This window comes from Adelges cooleyi, unplaced genomic scaffold (assembly GCF_023614345.1).
Source record: "Adelges cooleyi isolate 19-005CV unplaced genomic scaffold, UGA_ACOO_1.1 ACOO_flye_CR_arks_rails_tigmint_CR_PRNA_2, whole genome shotgun sequence".
In the NCBI taxonomy this organism is placed as follows: Eukaryota; Metazoa; Arthropoda; class Insecta; order Hemiptera; family Adelgidae; genus Adelges; species Adelges cooleyi.
The window spans coordinates 1,133,655-1,156,269 of record NW_026095860.1 but is presented as its reverse complement, the minus strand read 5'-3'; the positions used below and the strand labels follow the sequence as shown (position 1 = coordinate 1,156,269).

Sequence of the window (22,615 nt, the reverse complement as noted above, 5' to 3'; positions counted from 1 at the left end):
GAGATGTAATTCGTAATCGTGCTTTCGCAGGCGAACAAGTATTCCGTATCGAAATCGCCGACAAGAACGACCATCCGCCGCATTTCACGCAGTCCATCTACGAAGCCGAAGAAATCCCGGAAAACGCCAACCTCAACGCCTTGGTGACCGAAGTCAAAGCTCTGGACGACGACACGGCCTCGCCCGTCTCGTACAGCATCGTCGACGGCAACACTTACAACGCGTTTTTGATCGAAAGCACCACCGGCAAGATCAAAGTCAACAGTCAACTCGACTACGAGAACATTACCAACGTGAGCAGGACATTGTTTTTTTTTAATTTTTACACTCACGAGTTATCGTTGTGGTGTTTTGCTGCGCTTTTCACATGTTATTATTAACCTTTGGTCGTGTGTGTGTGTGTGTGTGTGTGTCTTAAACAGTACGTTTTGAAAGTAAGAGCGTTTGACGGCGCCTACGAGGATTACTGTACCGTGGAAATCAAAATATCCAACGTCAACGACAACCCGCCCAAGTTCCGCCAGTACGAGGGTAACATCACCATCACCGAAGAACAACTGGTGCCCGGGTGCATAACCAACGTAAGTGTCATCGGCAATAAAAAAAAAAAATCTAGCTTAAGGCCCGAACTAAATTTGCGTAATTCATTTGTTGCGTTTGTTCGACGATGCAGCTGGAGGCGTACGACCCGGATATCCAAGACCAGTCGGTGGACCAGCGCATCGTTTATTCGGTGGTCAAAGAGGAACAACGGAAACTGATGACCATCGACAACAACGGATGCCTGTCGTTGATCAAACCTCTGGACCGCGATCCTCCCAACGGATACGCCACGTGGCAGGTGGCCATACAGGCCAGCGACGAAGGCGGCGGTCCCAAGTGTCTACAGGCGACCACCGAAGTGATCATCGTGCTAAAAGACATCAACGACAACGCGCCTGTGTTGGACATGGTAAACATGTCTTATTTGATTTGCATGAACCTACCAACTCCTTTTGCCGGTTACTAATTACATTTATCTTTTGTTTCCAGCCCGCGCCCGTCGTCTGGCGGGAAAACCAATCGCCCGGTACCATAACCCGGTTGAACGCCAAGGACAACGATGGACCGGAAAACGGCGCTCCGTTTGAATTCGCCATTTCACCGGATGCCCCTTACGAGATACAAACCAAATTCGCCATTTCCGGTACGTCGAAACGAAACGAAATACTACATACCTCTTCTTCTTATTCCTTGCGGTCAAAAATCACTTCTCTTGCTCCATTTATGTATTCGTTTACGATCCATTCAAAAAAAAATGTTCTTTACCGTCAAAACCGTCTTCCCCCACTCTATCACACGCCAATCCGCAATCCGTCTTCGTGGTCTTCCTCTCGGTTGCCATTGTTTTCGGTATGAAACGCCCCCCCGCTGGACTCTGATAATTTTGTTTTGTTCCGTCAGGTTCCGATCTGCTAGCCACGACCACGTTCGACCGAGAAGAGAAAAAGGTCTACGTGATACCCATAACGATATCGGACAGCGGCATACCTCGGATGACCGGCACGAGCAACCTGCAGGTGATCATCGGCGACGAGAACGACAACCCGATGAAACCGGGCAGGAGCTCGGTGTTCGTGTACACGTACAAGGGCGAATCGCCGGACATGGAGATCGGCCGCGTGTACGTGGACGACCCGGACGACTGGGACCTGCCCGACAAGAAGTTCAGGCTGCTGAACGGACCGCACTTGAACTTCGACCTAAAGTCCGAGACCGGCATGATCACCATGCTGCAGGGCACGCGGGAACAGACGTTCGTGCTGGAGTTCGAGGTGACCGAACAGGGTGCGAAAATCCAAAGGCACACGGTCAACGCGACCGTCGTCGTCACCGTCAAAGAGATACCCGAGGAGGCGGTCGACAAGTCCGGGTCGGTCCGGCTGGCGGGCATTTCGGCCGAAGAGTTTATCACGCCCGATCAAGTGAGTAGTGACACGCGGCGAGAGAAGCGACACGGGATGAACGTATATTTTTTATTTTCCTCGTCTTTCTTCTTCTCTAGGACGGCGTCAGTAAAGCGTCCGTGTTGAAAGACAAGTTGGCTTCCATTTTGAACGCCAGCATCGAAAACGTGGACGTGTTCACCATCCTGCATTCCCCGCACAATCCCGACAACTCTCAACTGGACGTCAGGTTTTCGGCTCACGGTTCGCCGTACTACGAGCGCGAACGGTTGAACGCGGCCATCGATCGACACCAAGCCGAGGTACGTGTGTGCTCTTCCTCTCTGCCGTAGTGGTGGGCGAGTAGACAGTTTACGACGGGACCGTGTTAATTTTGAATTTCCCCCCCCCCTTTGTGTACAGTTGGAGAAAGAGCTGGGAGTGGTTTTCCTGATGGTCAACATCGACGAGTGTCTGGTGGAGAAACTGTACTGCGAGTCTTCGTGCACGAACTTCTTGAACAAAAGCAACGAACCGGCTGCCGTGTACACGAACACCACCTCGTTTGTGGGCATACGCGCCGTGGTCGATCCGTTCTGCCAGTGCGAGCAAAAAGTGCCGGCCAAAATCACCTGCTACAACGGCGGTACTCCGACGGCCGACGGGTAAAAGCGCCTAGTAGTGAGATATCCCGAACAAACGTGATGAAATTGACCGCAAATTGTGTTTTTTTTTTTTCCAGCAACGGATGCGAGTGTCCGGCCGGTTACGAGGGGCCGCGTTGTGAAATCCTCAGCATTGGCTTCAGCGGCCGAGGATATGCCCTGTACCCGTCGCTACAGTCCTGCATGGAGTCGCACATGTCCTTAGAAGTGCGTACCGCCTTGGACAACGGTCTGCTGTTCTACGCCGGACCCAGCAGCGCAAAACCGTCTCCCGTTGCCGTACAAGGTACTGTTTTGTAATGTCCGTTGGGTATTATTTCGAGATTCCTATACCGCTTACCGCTTGACGTTTCGCAGATTTCATGTCGTTGGAGATCCGCAACGGTTATCCCGTACTGCTGGTCGACTACGGTTCGGGCACGCTCAAAATGGAACAGAAACAAATCAAGATATCCGACGGAGAAGTGCACAGGATCGAAATTATCTGGACCAAAACTGTAAACTTTCAACTTAATTATTAATATATCAATTGATGATATTTTACTCGTTAAAATTGAAATGTTATTATGTTTTTTTTTTAGAGCATCGAACTGAAAGTGGACAACTGCAACCTGCCGTCGTGTCTGAGTCTCAGTCCGCCGATCGGACCCAACGAATACTTGAACGTCAACGGACCCTTGCAGCTCGGCGGTTCGTTTTTGGACCTGGACTTGGTCGCGTCCACCCGCAACTGGACCCACAAGCCGATATCCGAAGGGTTCAACGGGTGCATTCGAAATCTCACATTCAACGGTCGCCTGTACAACTTGGGGGCGCCGGGCGCGGCTCACGAGGTCGACTTTTCTTGCACACACGGCACTGCCGTTGCCGTGTCGTTTGGGATCGACGCCAGTTTCTTGATCGCCATATTCGTCTGCCTGGCCGTCCTACTCAGTAATTATTGCCGATTTATTAGAAACAATTATCACTGTTATATGATCCTAACCGTCGCCATAACCTTGGTTATTATTTATTTTATTCACAAGTATTACTGCTGGCCGTGGTCGTTCACCGAAGAAAGTCCGACGACCTGTACAAGGACACGGACGACATCAGAGAGAATATCATCAACTACGAGGACGAAGGAGGCGGCGAAGGCGACATGACCGGATACGACTTGAACGTTCTGCGATTGATGTACGACGGATCCGAGCCGGTCCAAGGGTTCGACGATACGGGTAATCTTCTGCACAAACGAGGTAAGTTTACAACAATACGTGTACATAAAAAATAAATTCACCCGTTACTTTTGTTTGCGCAGCCCCCGACGAAGTGCCGGACATTTGCGGCTTCCTGGGCGACAAACTTCACTCTGTCGACAACGATCCGGATCTGGGCCCGTACGACGACGTGCGCAATTACATGTACGAGGGCGAAGGCAATTCGGTCGGATCGCTGTCGTCGTTGGCTTCGGGTGAGTAAATTACCAGTGTGTTTTGTTTGTTACGGACGGTGTGCTTTGTAACCTGACCTGACTTAACCTGACTTCCTTTTTGTTGTCCGCGACAGGCACGGACGACGGTGATCTGAATTTCGATTACCTGTCCAACTTTGGCCCGAGGTTCCGTAAACTAGCCGACATGTACGGTGAGGATCCGAGCGACGAGGAGAGCGAGACGTACCGCAACACCCAGCCGGAGTCGTGGTGCTAACGTGTCACGCTCAGCCTTCGTTTCGATCAACCAGTTACCGGTGCAAAATACATTTTTTTTTTTTTTTTTTTGTCTTATCTATAAGTAATCGGTAATATTATATCTTAAGTAAGGCGTATACTTACGTACGGCTGACTAGCGGTGAAGCGATATGGAAAAACGAATCATTTGTACAGAGACAGAGTTAATCGGGGGTGCTCTAAGGACAATTATTATTATTATTATTATCAACAACAAATAACAACATTATTGTAAATCATTATTTAATTTTTTTTTTCCATTTTAATATAATTTTACTAATGTCTTGTATTATTTTGACGGTAACGAAGACATTATCATTATTCGTCGTAGAAGTTAAAAATTCGTTCGTGATCTCATTCACAAATAGACTGTTTTTTTAGTCTAATTTTTCTTTCATTTTTTTTGTTTTTTGTAATAAAAATATAATAATAATTACGCTTTACGAGTGAACGGAATTTTTGTCGTAATCTAGTTTTTGCTCGTTTAAAAGAACTTGAAAACAATTTTAATTTTAAATAACTAATATTATTTAATTATTATTTATTCCGCCAACGATTTCCAGTGATATGTATTTGTTTTGTGTAAAATTGTATGAACTTTAGAAAACGGTGTTTTCTTCTCGTCAAAAGCCATTTTGCAAATTTTGGTAGAAATCTTAAAACTCAACTTGTACGTTGTTTTCGCATTGCCGTTGTCGACGGCAACATTGTGTAATTGTTTGTTTATTAATTATTATTATTATTATTATAATTTTTTTTTTCCCAGTACTTAGCGTACTACTATAACAATACTATTTATAATTATATATATATACTGCCATTGAATCGAAAAGTTTGAACTATTTTGATTTTTTACACGCCTTTTACTCGTTTATTGTAAATACATAAAAAAAAAAAAATAAATAATAATCAGGGTTAACTATTTTGCACAGATCAGCATATTTATTATGATTTATTATTATAAAACGATTAAGAGCTTTGAGTATAACAAAACAAAAAAAAATCAAAAATATGTTTTTAGAATTTTTTTTTTATATAATATATTTCCTATATTGTATATTTAACTGAAACACTTACAATGCTAATTGTAGTATGACTTAGTACTTTTTTTTTGATATTCCGTCGTAAAGTATTATTATTAAAAATTAGTACAAAAATACGTACACATACGAACACACCCGTTGAATATGTATATATATATTTTTTTTTATAAACCGTTTACATAATATTTGTAAACTACTCTTATGATTTTATTTTTTTTTCTTATGTAAAGCAAATATTTAATCTCTAAATATTATTTTGTTATTATTATTATTATTATTATTATTATTTTTTACTATTATTTTTTACTTAATATCGATGCGTAGCGTAGCTCGCATTGTGTATTTTATACGTCATCGTTGAAAATATTATAACATCATCCGGAGTCCACGAGTTTGACGTTACAATGTTTTTTTAAACCTATTTCTAGGTTTTATATTATACAAATTTTTTTTTGATGATCATGTTCCCCCCCCCTCCCAGTAAAAGTTAGCTATTAGAATTGTATGTATTATTATTTTGTATGGTTGCCATTTGTGATATGTACTTTATTAATTCATTTAAAAAAAAAAAATAATAATAAAAAACTTGTGTAAAAAGATTGGACGTACATTTTATTATTAGTAGTTTTCTTTTCTTTTTTTTTTTTTACCCCAAAACGTGCATTCCATTTTTTTTTTTTTTTGGAGCCGTTCATTATATATTTATGTACATATTATTATTATTATGTAATGTCGATAACGCGAGTCTGTGCGAATTAAACGACTGAAAATTTAATTTTGTAATATTAATTTGTAACGTTAAGACATATTTTATATACATATTTAAAAAAATACATTTAGCCTATAAGATTTATTTACAGACGGAAATAAAATATAAATATAATATTATAATAGTATATTGTGTATTTGTTGTGTTTAAGTCGTGCATCATTTTTTTTTTTAATGTAAAATCGAATGTTACGATTTAAACAAAATATTATTAATGTCACGTAATATATTATAATTTAATCACCTTTTTATTTTGTACCTATACCTATAATTATTATTATTATGTATGTATTATATTTATTTATCTATACATTTGTCGAAATAAATAAACTGAACAATATGACTATTCATTTTTTAATAACAACCGTTTTTTCTTTGAAAATAAAAATCGACGTCGCATCCGATTTACCGACCTAAGCCGCAAGATAATAAACACAAGCTTGTACCGTCAAAGTACTAGTCCGTCAGTAAGGCGGTGTGATTTGAAATTTTTTTTAATTTGACTAGTAAAAAAACCTAAATGGCTTTGAGTGTTTTATCATTTTAATGTATAATACTTATTTTTCATTAGAAAATAATTTAATAATAACGTTTGTCCGACTCCGAACAATGTCAAAGAACAAATATAATTTTTTTCTTCAACGAAAATCACTACACTATTCGTTTGCATATCTATTTAAAAAATTATAATGACTTGCTACACAAAGAAAAATCGGTCTAGACACTGAAAAAATAGATAATAAAAACACATAATTGTAATTTGTAACAAAATCGGCATTCGCATCGAGCCGAAAGGAGTATTTTTTTTTATTTTTAAATATATTTTGACCCGATTAAACTTTGTGTATAATACTTATGAAATAACATTTGATTTTTAGGAGTTTTTATTTTCATTTGTAGCCCACGTTTTGTGAAATATTACTAAACGAATAAAATATGGCGTTTAAATGTGTATGTTTGAATTGAGAAACACAATAGAAACCAATGAAAATGTTTAGACAATGATGGACTATGGATTATTCCATTTTGAATCGATTTAAATTACCACCAAACTCAAAGTGAGAACCAACCTAATTAGGTATAGAGTGTGACGGTTATGGTGACCAGTATAACAGTATAGTGCAAGAACTATCTCGTTAGTGAATATTTACTAGAAAAAAAATCGTCAACTGTGCATTGGAATGGTTTACATCAAATTTGGTGGAGGTTTGACAGGTGGTATTATTTCTGCTTATCCTGCTTTAACGGGAAGCAAATGTAATTGTATCCCATTGTCCCTCATGTCCCTCTGAACCGACGCCGGTCTAGCTATTGTTTTCAAGTAATAAGCCAGGGCAGCTTTTAAATCTTTGTTTTCTTGAAGCAACCTCGTTCGTTTCACGCTCAGTTCCCGGTGTTGCATGTCCACTCTGGCGTACCGTTTCCAAAACGAAGACATAACGTCAAAGTCCTGAGTGTAAAAAACAGCACCCCAGCTTAGTTAGTTACCAATTAGCTAAACGACATCATGTGATATACTGTACGCAGACGAATGAACTCACTGTCCCAGAATCGTCTTCCTCCGAGTCGGCACACTTGTCGTCGGCCAATATCAACTTGCTGCAATTGTTGGCGGTTTTAATTATTCTTTCGCCTTTTTCGGCAATATTTGTTAATTTCTGAGGAGAAAAAAAAATCAATATTTTAATTACAATAACACATTTTGTATCACAATAAAAGTGTATAATGATAATTACAAGTGGGGATGGAATTGTGATAAGAGTAAATCGTTAATTCGTGATAAGAGATTATTGATAAGAAAATGAGCTGATCGGAAGACACGGTTATGTGGAATTTGCTAACGTTTTTTTCTAGGTTTTCAAATAGAGTTGCCACTTTATAATATTTTCTGCTGGCTGGCATTACCTTAATTGCTAATTGCTTCGAAAAAAAAAAGTGTTATAAACGTTTCGCTCAAAAATCGATCAGTTTATTTTACCTCTATGACTTGTTTGTATATTTTCGTCATCGTTTGTAGTTTCTTTTGGTAATCGTTTTGACTTAGATTCAGACGATTTTGAGCTTCAAAACCTCGTTTAATTAGGTCGTCGCGCTCCTGCTTCAAGTCGTTTTCCCGCCGAGTGTATTGCATCTCACGTTTGGCACACAACTGAGTTAGCAATTTGATTTCTTCCTGTACAACAACAATAATGTAAATCGTCAGTTACGGTTAAGATTGCCATAGGTCATTTGCTTTGCGTTAGTTAACAGTAATTCGGAGATAAACAATTGTACACAAACATTATTTTTAAAATAGATATAAGCAGGGGCAATGTTAGTATTATTTTGAAATGTTATAACTGAATAAATTATTATGTATAAAATAATTTTGCGTTTCGTGAACTTGATGAAATTTCATCAGACACTAAAAATAAAAATCCCTTGATGGAAAGACGTTGGCTATTCTTTCTCTTATCAGCCGATTCTCTTATCGCACATCTCTTATCAGTTACCCAGAAATTATGGTTTATCCCTTATCATCGTCCCACCCCAAGTGATAACAAGCCATAAAACGTATTCGTGTCAAAGAGTAAAAATATTATGTAATTGGATTGAATGTTCGTTCGCGGTGAGATCTATTTTACCGATAGAAAATGTGGCTTATAGTATTATTTAAATAGTGGACTCACCGAGTATTCTGTTATGCGTTTGTGGTTATCTTCGATGGACGACGTGCTAGCCTGGTCGCGAGTCTTCAGGTAATTGTAATGGTTCCTTTTGGTTTCCGTCTCGCCGCAATAATCGTCCAAGACGTTTTGAAATTTCTCCACCACCGACTGAATTTCGGAGTACCGCAATTTTGTGAAACGGTCTTTTTCGAATAACATCTAAACACAATTCAAAGGGTTTATTTACATTCAATAAAACATTTTAAAAAAACTTAACCTAACGGCAGTACACCCCGAGAACGTTTACCTCGTTATTGAGCAGAGCAATGGAATCTTCGAAATCCGCGTTTATCTGTTGTGTCGTCTCCTCGTTGCGCACTTGGAAAGTCATCGACACTAGCTCCAACCTTTGATCGTCTCTGGTGAACGTGTGTCTTATGCTAGCAAAGTTCTCCTTCATCTCTTCCACCAGCAAATCTTTTTCGCGCTCGTATCGACTGTGCAATTCTTCCATGGTTTTCTCGTGCAAACCTGTAACGGCAAAATCATGAATGTGTATTCATGGAGTGTATTTATTGTATGGCTGTGAAACCTGAACAGTGGGTACAACAATGTATCATTGTGAAATATGGACAACGACAAGTGTGACGGTAAGAAGACTTAGAACCTTCGAAAAAAAATATGCAGAATAATATGCGGACCAGTTCGTGGCACAAGGACAAATTAATGGAAAAGAAAGTTCAATAAGGTTCTTCGGGAAGAACTGGGCTCAGCGCCAGTCATTAGCTACATAAAAGGACAAAGAACACAGTGGTTTGGCCATATCACGAGAAGAAGCTAAGAAGAAACCATCAGAGCAGTTATAGAATGGAAACCCAAAAGGGAAGAGACCTCGAAGCAGACCGAGGAAGAGGTGGCTAGACGTAGTAGAAGAGGATCTTAAAGCTGTGGGAGTACAAGAACGAAATGAAATCGTTCAAGATCGAGAGAGATGGATGCAAAGACTCTAATAGAGTTATAAATGCCAGCGAAGAAGAAGGTGTTATAATATGATAGAACAAAGAGTAGCCTGCATGAGACACGACCGTTTTAGACGATGTGAGAGGCCAGGTTGAGAGCGTTGGAGTCAATACCATATAATAATCCTAAATACCAAGAATTTAAAGAATTAGGTCGTGATAGAGAACCACGGAGAATTGCAGCTGGAAGAAGAAGAAAATGGTCGAACACTTTACATTAAGCATAATACAACGAAAATGTTTTTACTGAGAAACTGCGAAATGATTTCGGCGTGGGCCGCATACTGCTTGAGGTTTTGTTCTTCGGCGTCTTCCAGGTCTTTCAACAGCATTTCAATGTGATTGGTCTTGCACTCCAACAATATCTCGAATCGGTTCTCCATCGTCTGTCAACCAAGAAAATTCGTGAGATTTTTTTCAAGACATTTTTGGCGCCATGTGATTCATTTACTCAATTATTTATCTACTCATTTACTTGATTTATTTTATATTTGACAAATCCTAAAACACTTATTCATGCTTCTACATTTCCAGCTCAAGCTCAAAATCTCACGATTTCTTAAAATGTTTGTAACTCCTTCAATTGTTATGCACCTTGCTTCTCCATTTAAACATCAAATCAAATCAAATCAAAGAAAATCTAATCTAATCTAATCACAGAAACCCGGTGAAGAGGTTCAGATAGCTCCGGTTCCGTTTACTATTATTTTTTTTTTTTTGGATTTGTTTATTTAATTTCTGTATTTATAATAAATCCTAAAAACATAATCATGCTTATACATTTTTAGCTCTAGTTTAAAATCTCACGAATTTTTTTTTATCACAACACAACAGTGTATTAATAAAGTTGTCTTTACAACAGACGTTATCTTACCACCATCTCGTCCTTCAACTCCTTGCACTTGATCTGCCGCAAGTTGTGCCGCCATTGTTGGTTGAGCTTGGCCGTGTTAAGTCTGGTGAACGCTTCTTCTCGTTTCAGTTTGTTCTTAAGTATGAAAACAACAAAACACGTGAATAAAAAAACCCCCAAAAAGTGTTTAACACGCCGACATGGGCATTTTACCTTTAAGTAAGTGGCGACCAATTGCTCTTTCCGACGTTTCGTCTCTTCCTCGACGGCCGCCCGATGCTGAAGATAACGCAATTTTTCTTCGTCGCTCATCCGAGCCAACTTGTTTCCTTTCTTGTTCTTTTTAGGCGCCATTTCCGGACCTTGCTATAAAAAATTCACACTCCAACAGCTAACAAAATATTAGCAGTCGTGAGCGTTCAAAACGCGTTTTAAAGTCAACACAAGCGTATCGATCAAACCCGTCGTCGGGCTCCCATTGCAACGGGCTCGTGTGTTTGTGTGTGAAGTATACCCTTATTTTCACTTATAGCCCCTTTTTTTTTGTAATATATAATTTATAGTATATTATAATCCATACGGACCGAATCGACCATCACAGTACCATAGCAACACCGAGTGTCATCTTGAGTCACCTACACGTTAGAAGTCAAGTAAATTTCCTATGAAAAAAATAAAACGTTTTTGTAAATTCCTGTATCTTAAACGTATTTATGTTGTAGGTTAGAAGTGAATTTTTCATGATGTATCAACGTCGACGTAGCTCATGTTAGATTCATGTAACACGTGCATTACAATTTGAGTGGATGTTGTAAATGATTAAAAAGACAAATGAAAAAAAGTAGCACGGAGAAACATTAATCGATTAATAAATAGTAACAATGAAAATATAAAATACATCAATTAGATAGATAAATAAGCACTCGGCAAGGGGGGACTGTTTGTCAAGTAAACCCGTTTATGTATTTAAAAGTGAACAAACTACAATGTGTATTGGATCTGGAGGTATTTTCTCTGAGGTTTTGGTCTAACCAAACACCGCCTGACTTTAACTATATTTTTTGCAGTTGGTAAAAAATTGCATGTGTCAACTTTGTGCAGTTGAAAATATATATTCATATAAAAATTACAAAATCAATTTCAAAAAAATATAGAACAAAACTCCAACGATAATATTAACAAACGCCGAAATGATTATGTTGATTTTTGAGATACACGCGTTGTTTGTAAATATTTGGTAAATTCGATAAAAGATTTGATAATTTTAAAGCTCACATCGGTCGATGTGTTTTTCAAGTACTCCAAAAATATGCAGCCGCAAATCATGTCGGTCTCGTGCAGGCTCTCGTTCATCTGACTTTGACTACTCAAACCGTTGCCTATGGCGAACTGCTTGCAATCGATGTGATCGATTAAATCCACGTTGATCGTCGCGCCCTGCCCGAAACCGCTGAAAATCACATTCAAGTGCTGTTTGATCATGCGAATGCCCTTGTCGATGGTGGATTTTTTGGTAAAAACGCTCAGGCCCTCTATGCACTGCAGTATCGCCAACTGCGCTAGTGTAGCGAACAAACTCGGACAGATCCTGTGAGATGATGATCTTGTACTCGCGTAGGACGTACGTCAGCAGCCACGGAAAGCCTGCCAAACGAATTCCGACCATTTTCTTGGCGTACAGCAAACACCTCCAAGTGATGCGCAACATGACCATTTGCAAGACTTTTGCACAACCATTGTTTGATACTGGCCGAGAGCCCGGATGCCGCCCGGTAGCCACGGCTCGCTGCGTGCCCGGACGTTGGCTGTGGTCAGCTGGTTCCAAAAAGCATTGCCAGTTCACTTCCGGATAGATCCGGAAAACCAGCGTTGTCGCCACTTGGCCGGCCATGTCGTTCAAGTGCAAGGTATCCAAAAGGAACGACCGTCGATTTCCGGTCCACATTCCTTCGAGTCGCACGTTCTTCTTCTTAAGTCCGTCTTCCAAAAGCGGAAGTTTGGTGACCCATCAGCTGACGTTGGCAACAATCTCTTTCCAAAGCTCACGGTTTTCAGCCGATCGAATGGCCTCTCCCAGGGGATAGCCAGTGATGGTCTTGACCGGGTCTATCCAACGCATTGGTGTTCTTCCACGATATCTTTTCCCTTCTACTTTTCCTTCGATCATCAGCTTCTCCAGGCTCGATCCATCCCTTCTTATGATGTGGCCAAAGAATCTTAGGATCCTCTGCTTACACACAACTGCGTCGCACGTTATTGTCTACCAATTCGGTAAAATGTATATCATTTCTAAGCACTTCATACGACACCGTTGAAGATCACGTTTACTCTCAATATGAATAGAATCATAGACCTGCACTAAATAAGAATCTTCCTGTTCATCGGGTAACAGCAAAGAGGCATACTTTCTGCAATTGTTTAACTGTTAAATTTGTAAAATGTGTGTTCTGTAAAATGCTGCACTGGTACCACACGAAGAAATAAATAAAATAATCTTTAAAAAATAATCCTATATATAAAATAATCCTTGTAAAGTCGTATCGTTAAGTGACAATTTGATATGAATACCTCTCAGGGCTGCGAGTCAGTCGAAAAATTTGTTTTGTGACACAAAGAGGAGGGAGGAGTAGGGGATAATGATAAGGCGGGGACGGGATGGTGATAAGGGAAAATGGGTAATTCCAAGATAACTGATAAGAGAATCAGCTGATCATAAGATATGTTCTACGGCTTAAACGTGCAAGGTTATTGCATATCCCTTATTTTATTATACTACCAATTGACAAAATGGCGGCGTAAGGGTACATCATAGTTTTTTTTGATAAATACAAACATAATAACTTTATACTAAAATAAATTAATTTGATTGGCCGACCCTTAGGCCGCCATTTTATTTTTATCATCGAATGCAATAACCTGTGTTATGATGTCTTTCATTTAAGGGGATTGCACGAGGACTGTTTTAAAAGAGTTTTGTTTCGGCAATATTCAAGAGAAAAAGAGGTTTTAATAAATTTCGACCATGTCGTCAATTAATTTACCGGTTAATTTGTATAAGCTTCAAGGTATTATTTTTCAATTTAAATAATTGTTTCTATGAAATTTATTTTAAGTAATAACAGCCAAAAACATTGTACATATGATTTATGAACACATTTCTATAGGTATGATTTGTTAGAAAAAGGAAACAGAATACATAATATTATTACAGATTACTAATTTTATTAATTTAAAAAATGTATAAATATTTAATAGTAATAATAATAAATTATATACTTATATCTGATACATTATAAACTTTGTAAAGCAGTGTAATCATCTGGACAGATGATAATTGGAAAAAAAATACATAACAAGAATTGTTTTTCAATATTCCAGTAATCGAAGGAGAAGTGATTTTAAGAGTCTCGCTTCGCACGTAACACTGTTCAATTCTTTCTTGTCCGTCGACTCTTCCTCCGGCATCGTACCGACCTCTTTGCCGTGGACTAAAATATCAATAACATCAATTAATATTGATTTATAAATGTATATATTTTTCATAGGAAAAAAAAAATATATATAGTTTTTCAAATCACATCACACACAAACTGTCTGAAATTATCGCTCATAACAATACTTACGTTCGCATTGATCCAAAAACACCAAACATTCATTGTAAAACGAGTCTCGCATAACTACAACATGTTTAGCCATGTTCTCAATCAACGACAACATGCATCGTTTCGCATAAAACCTAAAATGTGTTACGAGCAAAATATGGTACGTATGAGGATCTTAGCGTTTCAACAATATCGTCGGTCTCAATTACAGTAGTGAGCAATAATTACCACGTGTCCATGCCAAGTTTTTTATTGTAAGGTTCCAAGCTTTTAATCACTCTGGAAATGCCAAATTCGTAGTTGCCTTTAGAACAGTACAGTGTTCTAAAAAAAAAAAAAAAAAAATCAAACAAATTAAAGACCGGCGACTGTTTTTTTTTTTAAATAAATATCTTACCCGATGACTAAATTGACGATGCACAGATGATAGACTTTCTTTTCGGGTTCCTGATAGTACAACCGTTCCTCTTCTTTTTCGATTTTTCTCATTAGCTCTTCGGCTTCTTCGTTTTGCGCAGTCATTATATGGGAAACGCACAGATTGGCCAAGACGATAGCGCTCACAGACAGTATCTATAAACAACAAGGTAGTACACCAAGTGACACCTAAGCCACGTCGACATAAACGTTATCGTTACAGGAAATAATGTGTTTATTACATTGTTGTGATTTTTTTTCACAATGGGTTCGTAGAATGCGATCGCCTCTTTGAATTTCTCTTGCATGAACAGAACGTGGGCGACGTGCAAACGCCACGTATCGTTTTCGTTACAGAACTCGACGGATTTATAAAATATGGTTTCCGCTTGCGAGTAGTTTTCTAGATCCCAGTAGATCTTTGCTTGAGCCATGGTGACCGGTATGAATCTAGTTTAACGTAAGAAATTATTATTAAATTAAAACAAATAAACCAACACAGTCTAAACTAGTAACGGCACAGTAATAAATGAGCAGCATAATGGTTCAAAAGGGTTTTTATCACCGCCAAACGCTTCGATTAGACACTAAGAACCCAGTACGGAACAAACAGAGCACAATTTTAACCGGCAAAGTAAGACATTACAAAAGTGAGGTCCAGCGGCAAAAGATTCGCATCGAAAGTAAAATATTTTTTAACAAGAATTTCTTTTAGGTTTTTGCATAGAAAAAAAAACACTTTAAAATACATGTTTTTGGGGTAGCCGATTACAAATTCGGTGTGAATTTTAAAAATTAACCCTTTTGAGATTACACAGGAGCAGAGGGGTCAATGTGTTGTTTATAAAATAAATTTAAATAAAAAAGTTTCAAAATCTAACATATAAAATACAAGTTTTTTTTACTTTTCCAGAGTGTATTCGTAATCGAGCAACGCTTTTTTCGCTCCCCTGTCGTCTCGGGTTTCCCTAGACTCTTGCACGGACCTCGTGGCCTTGCGCAAAGCGTCCGACAGTTTGTTGGCCATGTTGTCCAACTTACGGTACGCTTCGTCCGACGACGATTGCTGGGCAATGACGGCGTCCACAAACTCACGGATATACTGTAAACAAAACCACCACCGTCAATGGACAACACATCAAAGTAAGTATAATTTTTAAAAAAACAACTTAAGCCGTTAACGATCAATTTGATCGTCAACAATTGTACAAATTGTACGTACCGACGATAGGTGTTTGTCTTTGACCGGAGAGTATGTCGCTAACACGTCGGAGGCCAGATCGTGGTAACCGTGTTTGCAGTACAATATCAACAGGTTCTGCAACGTCTCCTGCGGGTACGTAGACTGCTGCAAGAGAAACTGGAGCTTGTGAAATCCTTGAGTGGGCGACGTGTCCATCGAGCACAACGCCTGATTGTGTAAGGTGACCGAATCCAGTTCTTCTTCCCATCGAGGCGGCATATCGGTTAACGCTTCTCGTGCGCTGTCGACTAATTAAAATAACAATTGTTTTACAACACATTGACCGTGTGCATAAATTTAGAGTATACGGCATAATATTATTGTTGTCTACTGACTGTCATTTTTTTCAAACTGAATAGCCGCTTTCAAGTTGAAAGCTTCCACCAACGCCGATTCGTGTAACGTCAAAGTGTTGCCGACACTTCTCACCTCGATCCCTTCGGTGGTCATGCCGATGCCGAGTTCGGGATGTTCTCTTATGCCTCTTTCGATAATGTCGCCTTGGGCAAAACCAAAGAAATTGTTCTTAATTATAAAAAAACATTTTTTTTTAAACTATACTTTACCAATGTGTTTTAAGGCTGAAGTGAAATCTTTCAACTTGTAGTAGCACAACGCCACGCTATACGACAAATGAGGTTTGTAGCCCAACATCACTTGGGCGTTTAAGAACTTCTCCAACGCTTCTTCGTACCGGTCTTCCTGGAATTTAAGTGAAACAACACTATACAACACCACTACAGTTAACATCGGACAAACTCTTACCTTATACAGGAGACATCCGTAATTTATGTCCGTGTCTGGGTCGTCTTTGAGGCCGGAATTGCTTTCCAAAAATGATCTTGCGCCGGCAACGTCTTCCATACCGTATCGTATCGCAGCAGTCAACTTGCACACCTAACAACCGTTTGGTTTAAGTGACCCAAAAAAGTGCTATTGTCGTTGTTAAACGTCATACTTTGTTTTCGTAACCTTTCACTGCGATTGCTGCCGTCACTCGTAGTGCCTCTTCGTATCGTCCGGCCGAGTAGAGCGACTGAGCGTAATGTATCCTGTAATCAGTTTCTTGTGGCCAAAGGGTGGCCAGCTGTTCGTAGACAATGGACGCATTGTGGAAATCGTCTGTATAATAATAGCAGTACGCCAAAAGCGATAAGCCTGGTCTCGTCTAAGTACATATTATAAAAAAACAATTACGTAAACACCAAAAAAAAAAATAATTAACCGACAATACTTGCATTTTTTTTGTTATCCGGCATAGTGTTGATGATTTCGACAACATCGTTGTACAGCTTTTCTTTTATCTACGCAACAACAGAAACATCCACATTAAATAATTGTGTATAAATTATTTACCGTCGAGACAAAATAACGTAAAATGATTGTAAGTAAATTTTTTTCGTTTCACGATATTACCAATGTGTAAATGACAGAAGTGTAGTTACCGTCGGCGATTCTAGTCATTTTTATTCGACAACAAAATAACAAAATTTCAAAAACAATAAACTAACATTAATACAACACAGCTTTTACCTAATAACTGTATAAAAATATAATAAAAAAAATATAACATTAATATTTTCAAATGATAACAGCATTATATTGTACACGTTGCTATGGAGATCGAGTCATAACAAAAACAAACAGTAGGGTGACAATGCAAATAAAAAAAAAAAAATAGTTTTTAACCCACTGTCACAAAATTTAGACACACACTTTAATTAAAAAATAATTGATTTAACGTAACAAATAACAACAAATGGAATTGGTTTCTACGACAACAGTCTTATCCCGCGTACCAAATAAAAAATTTAACTAATATATTTTATTGTTTGCCGTCGTTCACGCCGACTTGGTGCTGATTGTGTCCACGTCACGCATCAAAGACAGTTTAAAATCTGGGTCGCTTTGCGTCAAATCACATTCCACGATATCTTCCAACACTTGAGTGTTCAAACAAGCCTCTTTAATGTCAACCTGTAATTAAACATTTTTTTTTTTTTTTTTAACAATTAAAAATTATACATTTATTTTTCATCAATTTAAATACTACTGTTCATCAAACAATTACAATTTATTGGTTCAATACAGGATTGTACGACGCGGCAAGTACTTACGTAAGAAAGCCGACTTCCGATTGATTTGCGAGAAAACAATAAAAAAATACTTACGTTACTATTAGCAAACATCGGTGTTGGACCTAAAGGCGGAACTTCAATGAGCGGCGAAGGCCGGTTTTCTTTGTCATCGGCCCATAACGTTTTGTTGCGGAATTGTGGTTTCATCGGACTGGTGGCCATGTCTTGAACGCTGACACCGTTTTTCAGATTTCTTATCAACAGCTAAAAACAACAAAACGACGTTGCTTACAGCTTGGTTGTAAATACAAAAAGTACAATGACAAGTATATTCACTTACAATCTTGTGAAAATCTATGAGCTTACAAGCCCTGCCCAGGATATAGATGAGGTTGACGATTTTTAACGTGACAAGACACGTAAAGGCAAAAACCAGCAACGCTATTGAAGCCAAGCGGCCGTCAATCGTAACGCAACGTGTCAACACTTTAATCATTACCACTCCTAACGGTATCGGGATGAATCCCATACGCCTCGCAACTAAATCCGAATGGTCGGTGAAGGCCTGGAAACGTGTAAAACACAAATGTGTTCACTACGAGAAATAAACATTATCGGTATAATTACTCGAACAGCTACTGACTTTGTGGTGCCGTGACTGAGCAGTATCGTAGGCAAAACTAAGTACGTAGTCCCGGTAGACGGACAAGTTGATTTCGTTAAATCTCGTAATGAAAGCGTGTTTGGTCCAATCTATCAACATTTCCGATACCATGACGTACATGCAATCGAGCATTAGTTCCCAAAATGAATCTATTACAAAAAAAAAAATTAAAAGATTAAAACCAGATATTATTATCATTATAAGAGCACTGACCGCTAGTCCATTGGTATTCTTTCATTGTCTGCACAACGACAATTAACAACAGTAGAAATAAATGGAAACGCTCTCGAACGTCGCTGCAAGCCAACTGAAACAAGTTTGTCTTGTCGAACTTTTTAAACACGCTGCCTTTGAGTTCGACAAACTTAAATGAAAAAAAAAAAATTACAATCAGTTATCAAATTTGAAATCGAGATTTTTCAATAATTTGAAATATATATAATTACATTGTTGGACATCATGATGGCCAGTAACGCCTTGTGACTAGAATTTATAGCTACGTTTAGCGTAGTAGCTTGGCATAACACGAGTATGCTGTGTAAAACTAAATGTTAAGTTAAGGGCATTGTATCGACAAATAAATATATCATGAACGGCTTGTTTATAGGAGGGGGGAGGCCATCCGGTAAAAATTAGCCACTATCGATTAAAAAAAAGGATACTGACGTAAAACACGGCAATTACGAAATGTGGCAACACTCCGAAATGCTCACGGCGACTGTGTTTGGGTTCAGTGGCTGTCCAAAATAGAGCGTCCAGAATATCTTGACCGAAAGACGAAAACAGTCTATCTCCAACCTGCAATTAGACAACGTAAACACAATACATAAATATTATATTACATAACTTATCATAACAATATGTTTTTTTTACCAGTGTTTGGAATGAATAATTATACATAATTCTTTTATCTTTATGAGAGTGAACGAATAAACAATAGTTCGATAAAAAACCCAATGCATTAAAAAGCTGGTTTTGATAATTTAGCAAATATACATTATTTACCTCCAACATGTTAAAGAAAATGTACAGTTTGATAACCGACTGGCTTTTAATCACATGGTACATCATCGACGTGTCCCAGGGCATCAAAATCATTGTACAAGTCACTATTATAGCCATCTTGAGGAGGTCACACGCTTCGGCCGCCGTCAATCGTTTATTTTTATGTTTATCTCTAAAAAAAAAAAATGTGTGTACAACAACAACGCCAGCATCGACGAGATAAAACAATTTCAACAATACAAACCGAAATTTAAATACTGTACGGAATATAAACGACTTGAGCGCAACCAACGCCCGTAACGGTAAGAACGTGTAGACAAACAGAAAGGAATCTGCACACTACAAAAATTGGATACAGTGTCGTTATATATATTTAGCAATTGTCAATATATTAATGGCAACTAAGCTGTTTTACATACTTGACAAAATCCATAGAACATGAACCGTTCTACTTCTAGGGGTATTTTCATGAAGGTGTAAACTTTTTCTCTCCTGTCGGAATACTCTTTCTCGTCGTGTTCTAAGGAATAACCACGAGTGAATTCAACACAAATGAAATCCCATAGGGAACCTGTAAAAACAATATATTTTGAAAACACTTGTGCATGTAATATGGGTATTTTTTGTTTACACGAGTAAAATAGGTAGAACACTTTGAAGTTAAATAACTCAATATCCTGGTCTTCTTTACAACACAACTGTTGTTGTTTAAGTAATTAAAAAACTAAACTGTAAAGCGAAATACTAAGGATAAAACAACCATGTTATTCGAGAACCCACAATTTCTGCAGTTCACTTCCACAAAAACTATCAGACAAATAAGTTATTAATTCGGAAAACCATTGAACCAACCTGAACGTTTTTTCGGTGCACCTTCGACCTTGCCCATCTTGTACTTTGTAGTCTCGTTTTTTTGAACACAGCCAAAATTTGAAAATGTATAGGACACAAGGATTTAATATTACAATAATAATTTACACTCGAATACGCCTTGACTGATAAAACGCGTTGCTGATAACAGCTGTTATCAGTAGAAAAATCGCCTTATCATTAACCATAGAAATACAATCCGTGTCACAAACGTAACCGAACGGCATACCATTAGGTAGGTACAGCTGGTGGAAATAATAATATTCAAATTAAACAATTATTTAAATAAAAATCAAATCAAATCAATTTGTATTTAAATACAACGTTATTTGAAATAAAAAAATCTAAAAATCGATTTCAAATAGTTCCGTATTTTGATGTTAAGATTAAAAAAAAAAATCCTAGTTTTGGTTTCAAAATTCGTTTTATTGCAATGTTTGTATTGACTATTGTACCTAGCTACGTTTAAAAAAAATACATAGGTATTATTTCTTTTACCGCGAAAGCCTCGAGGTTTTTAGAAATTACTTGGCGTGTTAGAAAAAAAATTAATACCAACAACAGGTATGATATTTTGCAGTTGTGTTTGTAAGTATTTACCTATTTCTAAAGGAGCTAAACCATTGTACATTAAACGTGTGTGCTTGAGGCTTAAGCTGTTATATTTTATCAGTTGGGTTACAAACCGTCTACTTTTTTAAAATTACTACATACATTTGAATTTAAAACACTTAGGTATTCGACTTTACCCATTATACATATTCTGTATAATATCTATATATAGGTATACCAATACTGAATAGACAAGTAATTTCCAAACGCAAAGGCCAAAGTTGAAATGCAAAATTTGGAACAACATGCCTATTAAACTAAAGAATAGTCATTAAACATGTTTAAATTTTCATTTAAAAATGTAGGTAATAGTTAATAGTTATCTAGTTATCTCTTGAGATGTTTGAATGCAAATTTGAACTTGAAATTTTCTTATCACTTGTTATTTTTTGTAAATAAATAATTACAAAATAAAAATTATACTTATTATTTTAAAAAAATTCATGAACATTTGCTGAAATTAATAAACTACTACAGTTAATAGTTTATTCAGAAGTTTTCAATAATTCTTCTTGTCGAGTAGAAGACAAATGGCAAAAGTTTATACACCTAATATTATATAAACATTTAGGACGAACAATATTTTGAACGTAGGTGTATTATAGTTAATACAATATCATAAAGGTCTTATACAGCTGTTAAATCTATATTGTTTACAATATAATTGTTACTCGTAAAGGTTCATTGGAGAAAAAAACGCTTTAGATAAGTTTATTAATTATGCAATGTAAACTTTGTATGGTGACCCATAGTGAAGTCATTATGATTGCTCCTAATCAATTTAACAAGAATAATAATATTGTTAAAACCGTGTGTACGGCTATAATAATATATTATTCTACATAAATAATATTACACGTATAAGGTAGCCGTAAAATACAGTATAAAATGATTATACACTGTAATGTATGTTAATTAAAGTGTAACTCCACCTTTACACGGAAATAAGGCGGCTATCAGCTGTGTCGATTGCTTACTATAGTCGATTCTGCTGAATTCAAACCCAATCGGGTATACTTACATATTTTTTTTTAATTTAAAAATTCAGCACAATATAACTTTTAAAATAGTCCCACCCACCGAGCAAGGGTGACCATATTTTTTAATTATTCTGCACATTTTTTTATCGAGGTAAACCCAAAAAACCTAATGACACCTAATTACAATTATTTGGTTTATTGCCAATACACAGGTCCGGATTTACCTAAAAGGCACCCCTAGGCTAATAAAGAACCAACATCCCTACCTCTTATAACACAGATGGAATAAGCTCCCCTCCCAATTTATTTACCAATTTTTATGTCTATATAAAAATGTATAATGGATTAATTTAAAAGTGTTCTAAAGTCAACCTAAAAAAAATTAAGCGTTGAAATTTTACAGAGTAAGATACTGAAAGGGCCAAAAAACAAAAACACATTTTATTATAATGATAGAAAAACAATTATATTTAATATGTTTTTAAATAAAAAATTCGTGTATGATAAATATA

At 37.5% G+C, this 22,615-nt stretch overlaps 4 protein-coding genes across 6 annotated transcripts in view; 1 reads left to right on the top strand and 3 right to left on the bottom strand.

Annotated features, from left to right (window-relative positions):
• The window catches only part of LOC126833820 (DE-cadherin), a 139,251-nt gene extending 132,789 nt beyond the window's left edge, over positions 1-6,462 (top strand). For both annotated transcript variants that reach the window (XM_050565375.1, XM_050565374.1), the window contains exons 10-22: positions 31-293; positions 423-581; positions 674-952; positions 1,033-1,186; positions 1,444-1,964; positions 2,045-2,248; positions 2,349-2,590; positions 2,668-2,876; positions 2,948-3,087; positions 3,172-3,523; positions 3,616-3,828; positions 3,891-4,043; positions 4,139-6,462. In XM_050565375.1, coding sequence (XP_050421332.1) covers positions 31-293; positions 423-581; positions 674-952; positions 1,033-1,186; positions 1,444-1,964; positions 2,045-2,248; positions 2,349-2,590; positions 2,668-2,876; positions 2,948-3,087; positions 3,172-3,523; positions 3,616-3,828; positions 3,891-4,043; positions 4,139-4,281 — 3,032 coding nt within the window. In that variant the 3' untranslated portion in view covers positions 4,282-6,462. The remainder of the gene's footprint in view (positions 1-30; positions 294-422; positions 582-673; positions 953-1,032; positions 1,187-1,443; positions 1,965-2,044; positions 2,249-2,348; positions 2,591-2,667; positions 2,877-2,947; positions 3,088-3,171; positions 3,524-3,615; positions 3,829-3,890; positions 4,044-4,138) is intronic.
• Positions 6,463-6,894: 432 nt separating this feature from the next.
• On the bottom strand, positions 6,895-10,986 carry LOC126833828 (dynein regulatory complex subunit 2-like). The gene is made up of 8 exons (XM_050565385.1): positions 10,846-10,986; positions 10,654-10,767; positions 10,027-10,165; positions 9,068-9,291; positions 8,782-8,979; positions 8,091-8,285; positions 7,654-7,770; positions 6,895-7,562 (listed from the first exon to the last, which is right to left on the bottom strand). Exons 1-8 carry the CDS (start codon positions 10,984-10,986, stop codon positions 7,344-7,346), a joined length of 1,347 nt encoding a protein of 448 aa, XP_050421342.1. The 3' UTR covers positions 6,895-7,343.
• Positions 10,987-13,916: 2,930 nt separating this feature from the next.
• On the bottom strand, positions 13,917-17,424 carry LOC126833597 (tetratricopeptide repeat protein 30A). Of its 2 annotated transcripts, XM_050565021.1 has the most exons (13): positions 17,311-17,424; positions 17,133-17,198; positions 16,853-17,062; positions 16,660-16,791; positions 16,461-16,596; positions 16,230-16,394; positions 15,874-16,142; positions 15,557-15,753; positions 14,894-15,101; positions 14,632-14,807; positions 14,463-14,558; positions 14,256-14,368; positions 13,917-14,120 (listed from the first exon to the last, which is right to left on the bottom strand). In XM_050565021.1, the coding sequence occupies exons 1-13, from the start codon at positions 17,356-17,358 to the stop codon at positions 13,999-14,001; spliced, it is 1,938 nt and encodes a 645-aa protein (XP_050420978.1). In that variant the 5' UTR covers positions 17,359-17,424; the 3' UTR covers positions 13,917-13,998. The 2 variants fall into 2 exon arrangements, with proteins under 2 accessions (XP_050420978.1, XP_050420979.1); XM_050565022.1 differs by having other exon boundaries at positions 17,129-17,377.
• Positions 17,425-17,591: 167 nt separating this feature from the next.
• On the bottom strand, positions 17,592-20,639 carry LOC126833598 (protein TAPT1 homolog). The gene is made up of 11 exons (XM_050565023.1): positions 20,494-20,639; positions 20,061-20,212; positions 19,886-19,980; positions 19,642-19,813; positions 19,299-19,434; positions 19,083-19,180; positions 18,850-19,000; positions 18,616-18,785; positions 18,313-18,537; positions 18,066-18,236; positions 17,592-17,871 (listed from the first exon to the last, which is right to left on the bottom strand). Exons 1-11 carry the CDS (start codon positions 20,528-20,530, stop codon positions 17,737-17,739), a joined length of 1,542 nt encoding a protein of 513 aa, XP_050420980.1. The 5' UTR covers positions 20,531-20,639; the 3' UTR covers positions 17,592-17,736.
• Between the last annotated feature and the right edge of the window lie 1,976 nt (positions 20,640-22,615).

Bases quoted from the DNA above. Each gene is read 5' to 3' on its own strand.
- LOC126833828 (XM_050565385.1), bottom strand. From the start codon at position 10,986: ATGGCGCCTAAAAAGAACAAGAAAGGAAACAAGTTGGCTCGGATGAGC. The intron at 10,166-10,653 runs GTAAGATAACGT...CTTGGTTGACAG, and splicing joins AGTTGAAGGACGAGATGGTG to ACGATGGAGAACCGATTCGA. The intron at 8,980-9,067 runs GTAAACGTTCTC...AATTGTGTTTAG, and splicing joins TTGCTCTGCTCAATAACGAG to ATGTTATTCGAAAAAGACCG.
- LOC126833597 (XM_050565021.1), bottom strand. From the start codon at position 17,358: ATGACTAGAATCGCCGACGGTAACTACACTTCTGTCATTTACACATTG. The intron at 16,395-16,460 runs GTAAAGTATAGT...GTTTTGCCCAAG, and splicing joins TTCAGCCTTAAAACACATTG to GCGACATTATCGAAAGAGGC. The intron at 14,369-14,462 runs GTAATTATTGCT...AACACATTTTAG, and splicing joins AAACTTGGCATGGACACGTG to GTTTTATGCGAAACGATGCA.
- LOC126833598 (XM_050565023.1), bottom strand. From the start codon at position 20,530: ATGGGCAAGGTCGAAGGTGCACCGAAAAAACGTTCAG. The intron at 19,981-20,060 runs GTATGTAAAACA...CAATTTTTGTAG, and splicing joins TGTTCTATGGATTTTGTCAA to TGTGCAGATTCCTTTCTGTT. The intron at 19,001-19,082 runs GTAATTATATAT...TTTTCATTTAAG, and splicing joins CCATCATGATGTCCAACAAT to TTTGTCGAACTCAAAGGCAG.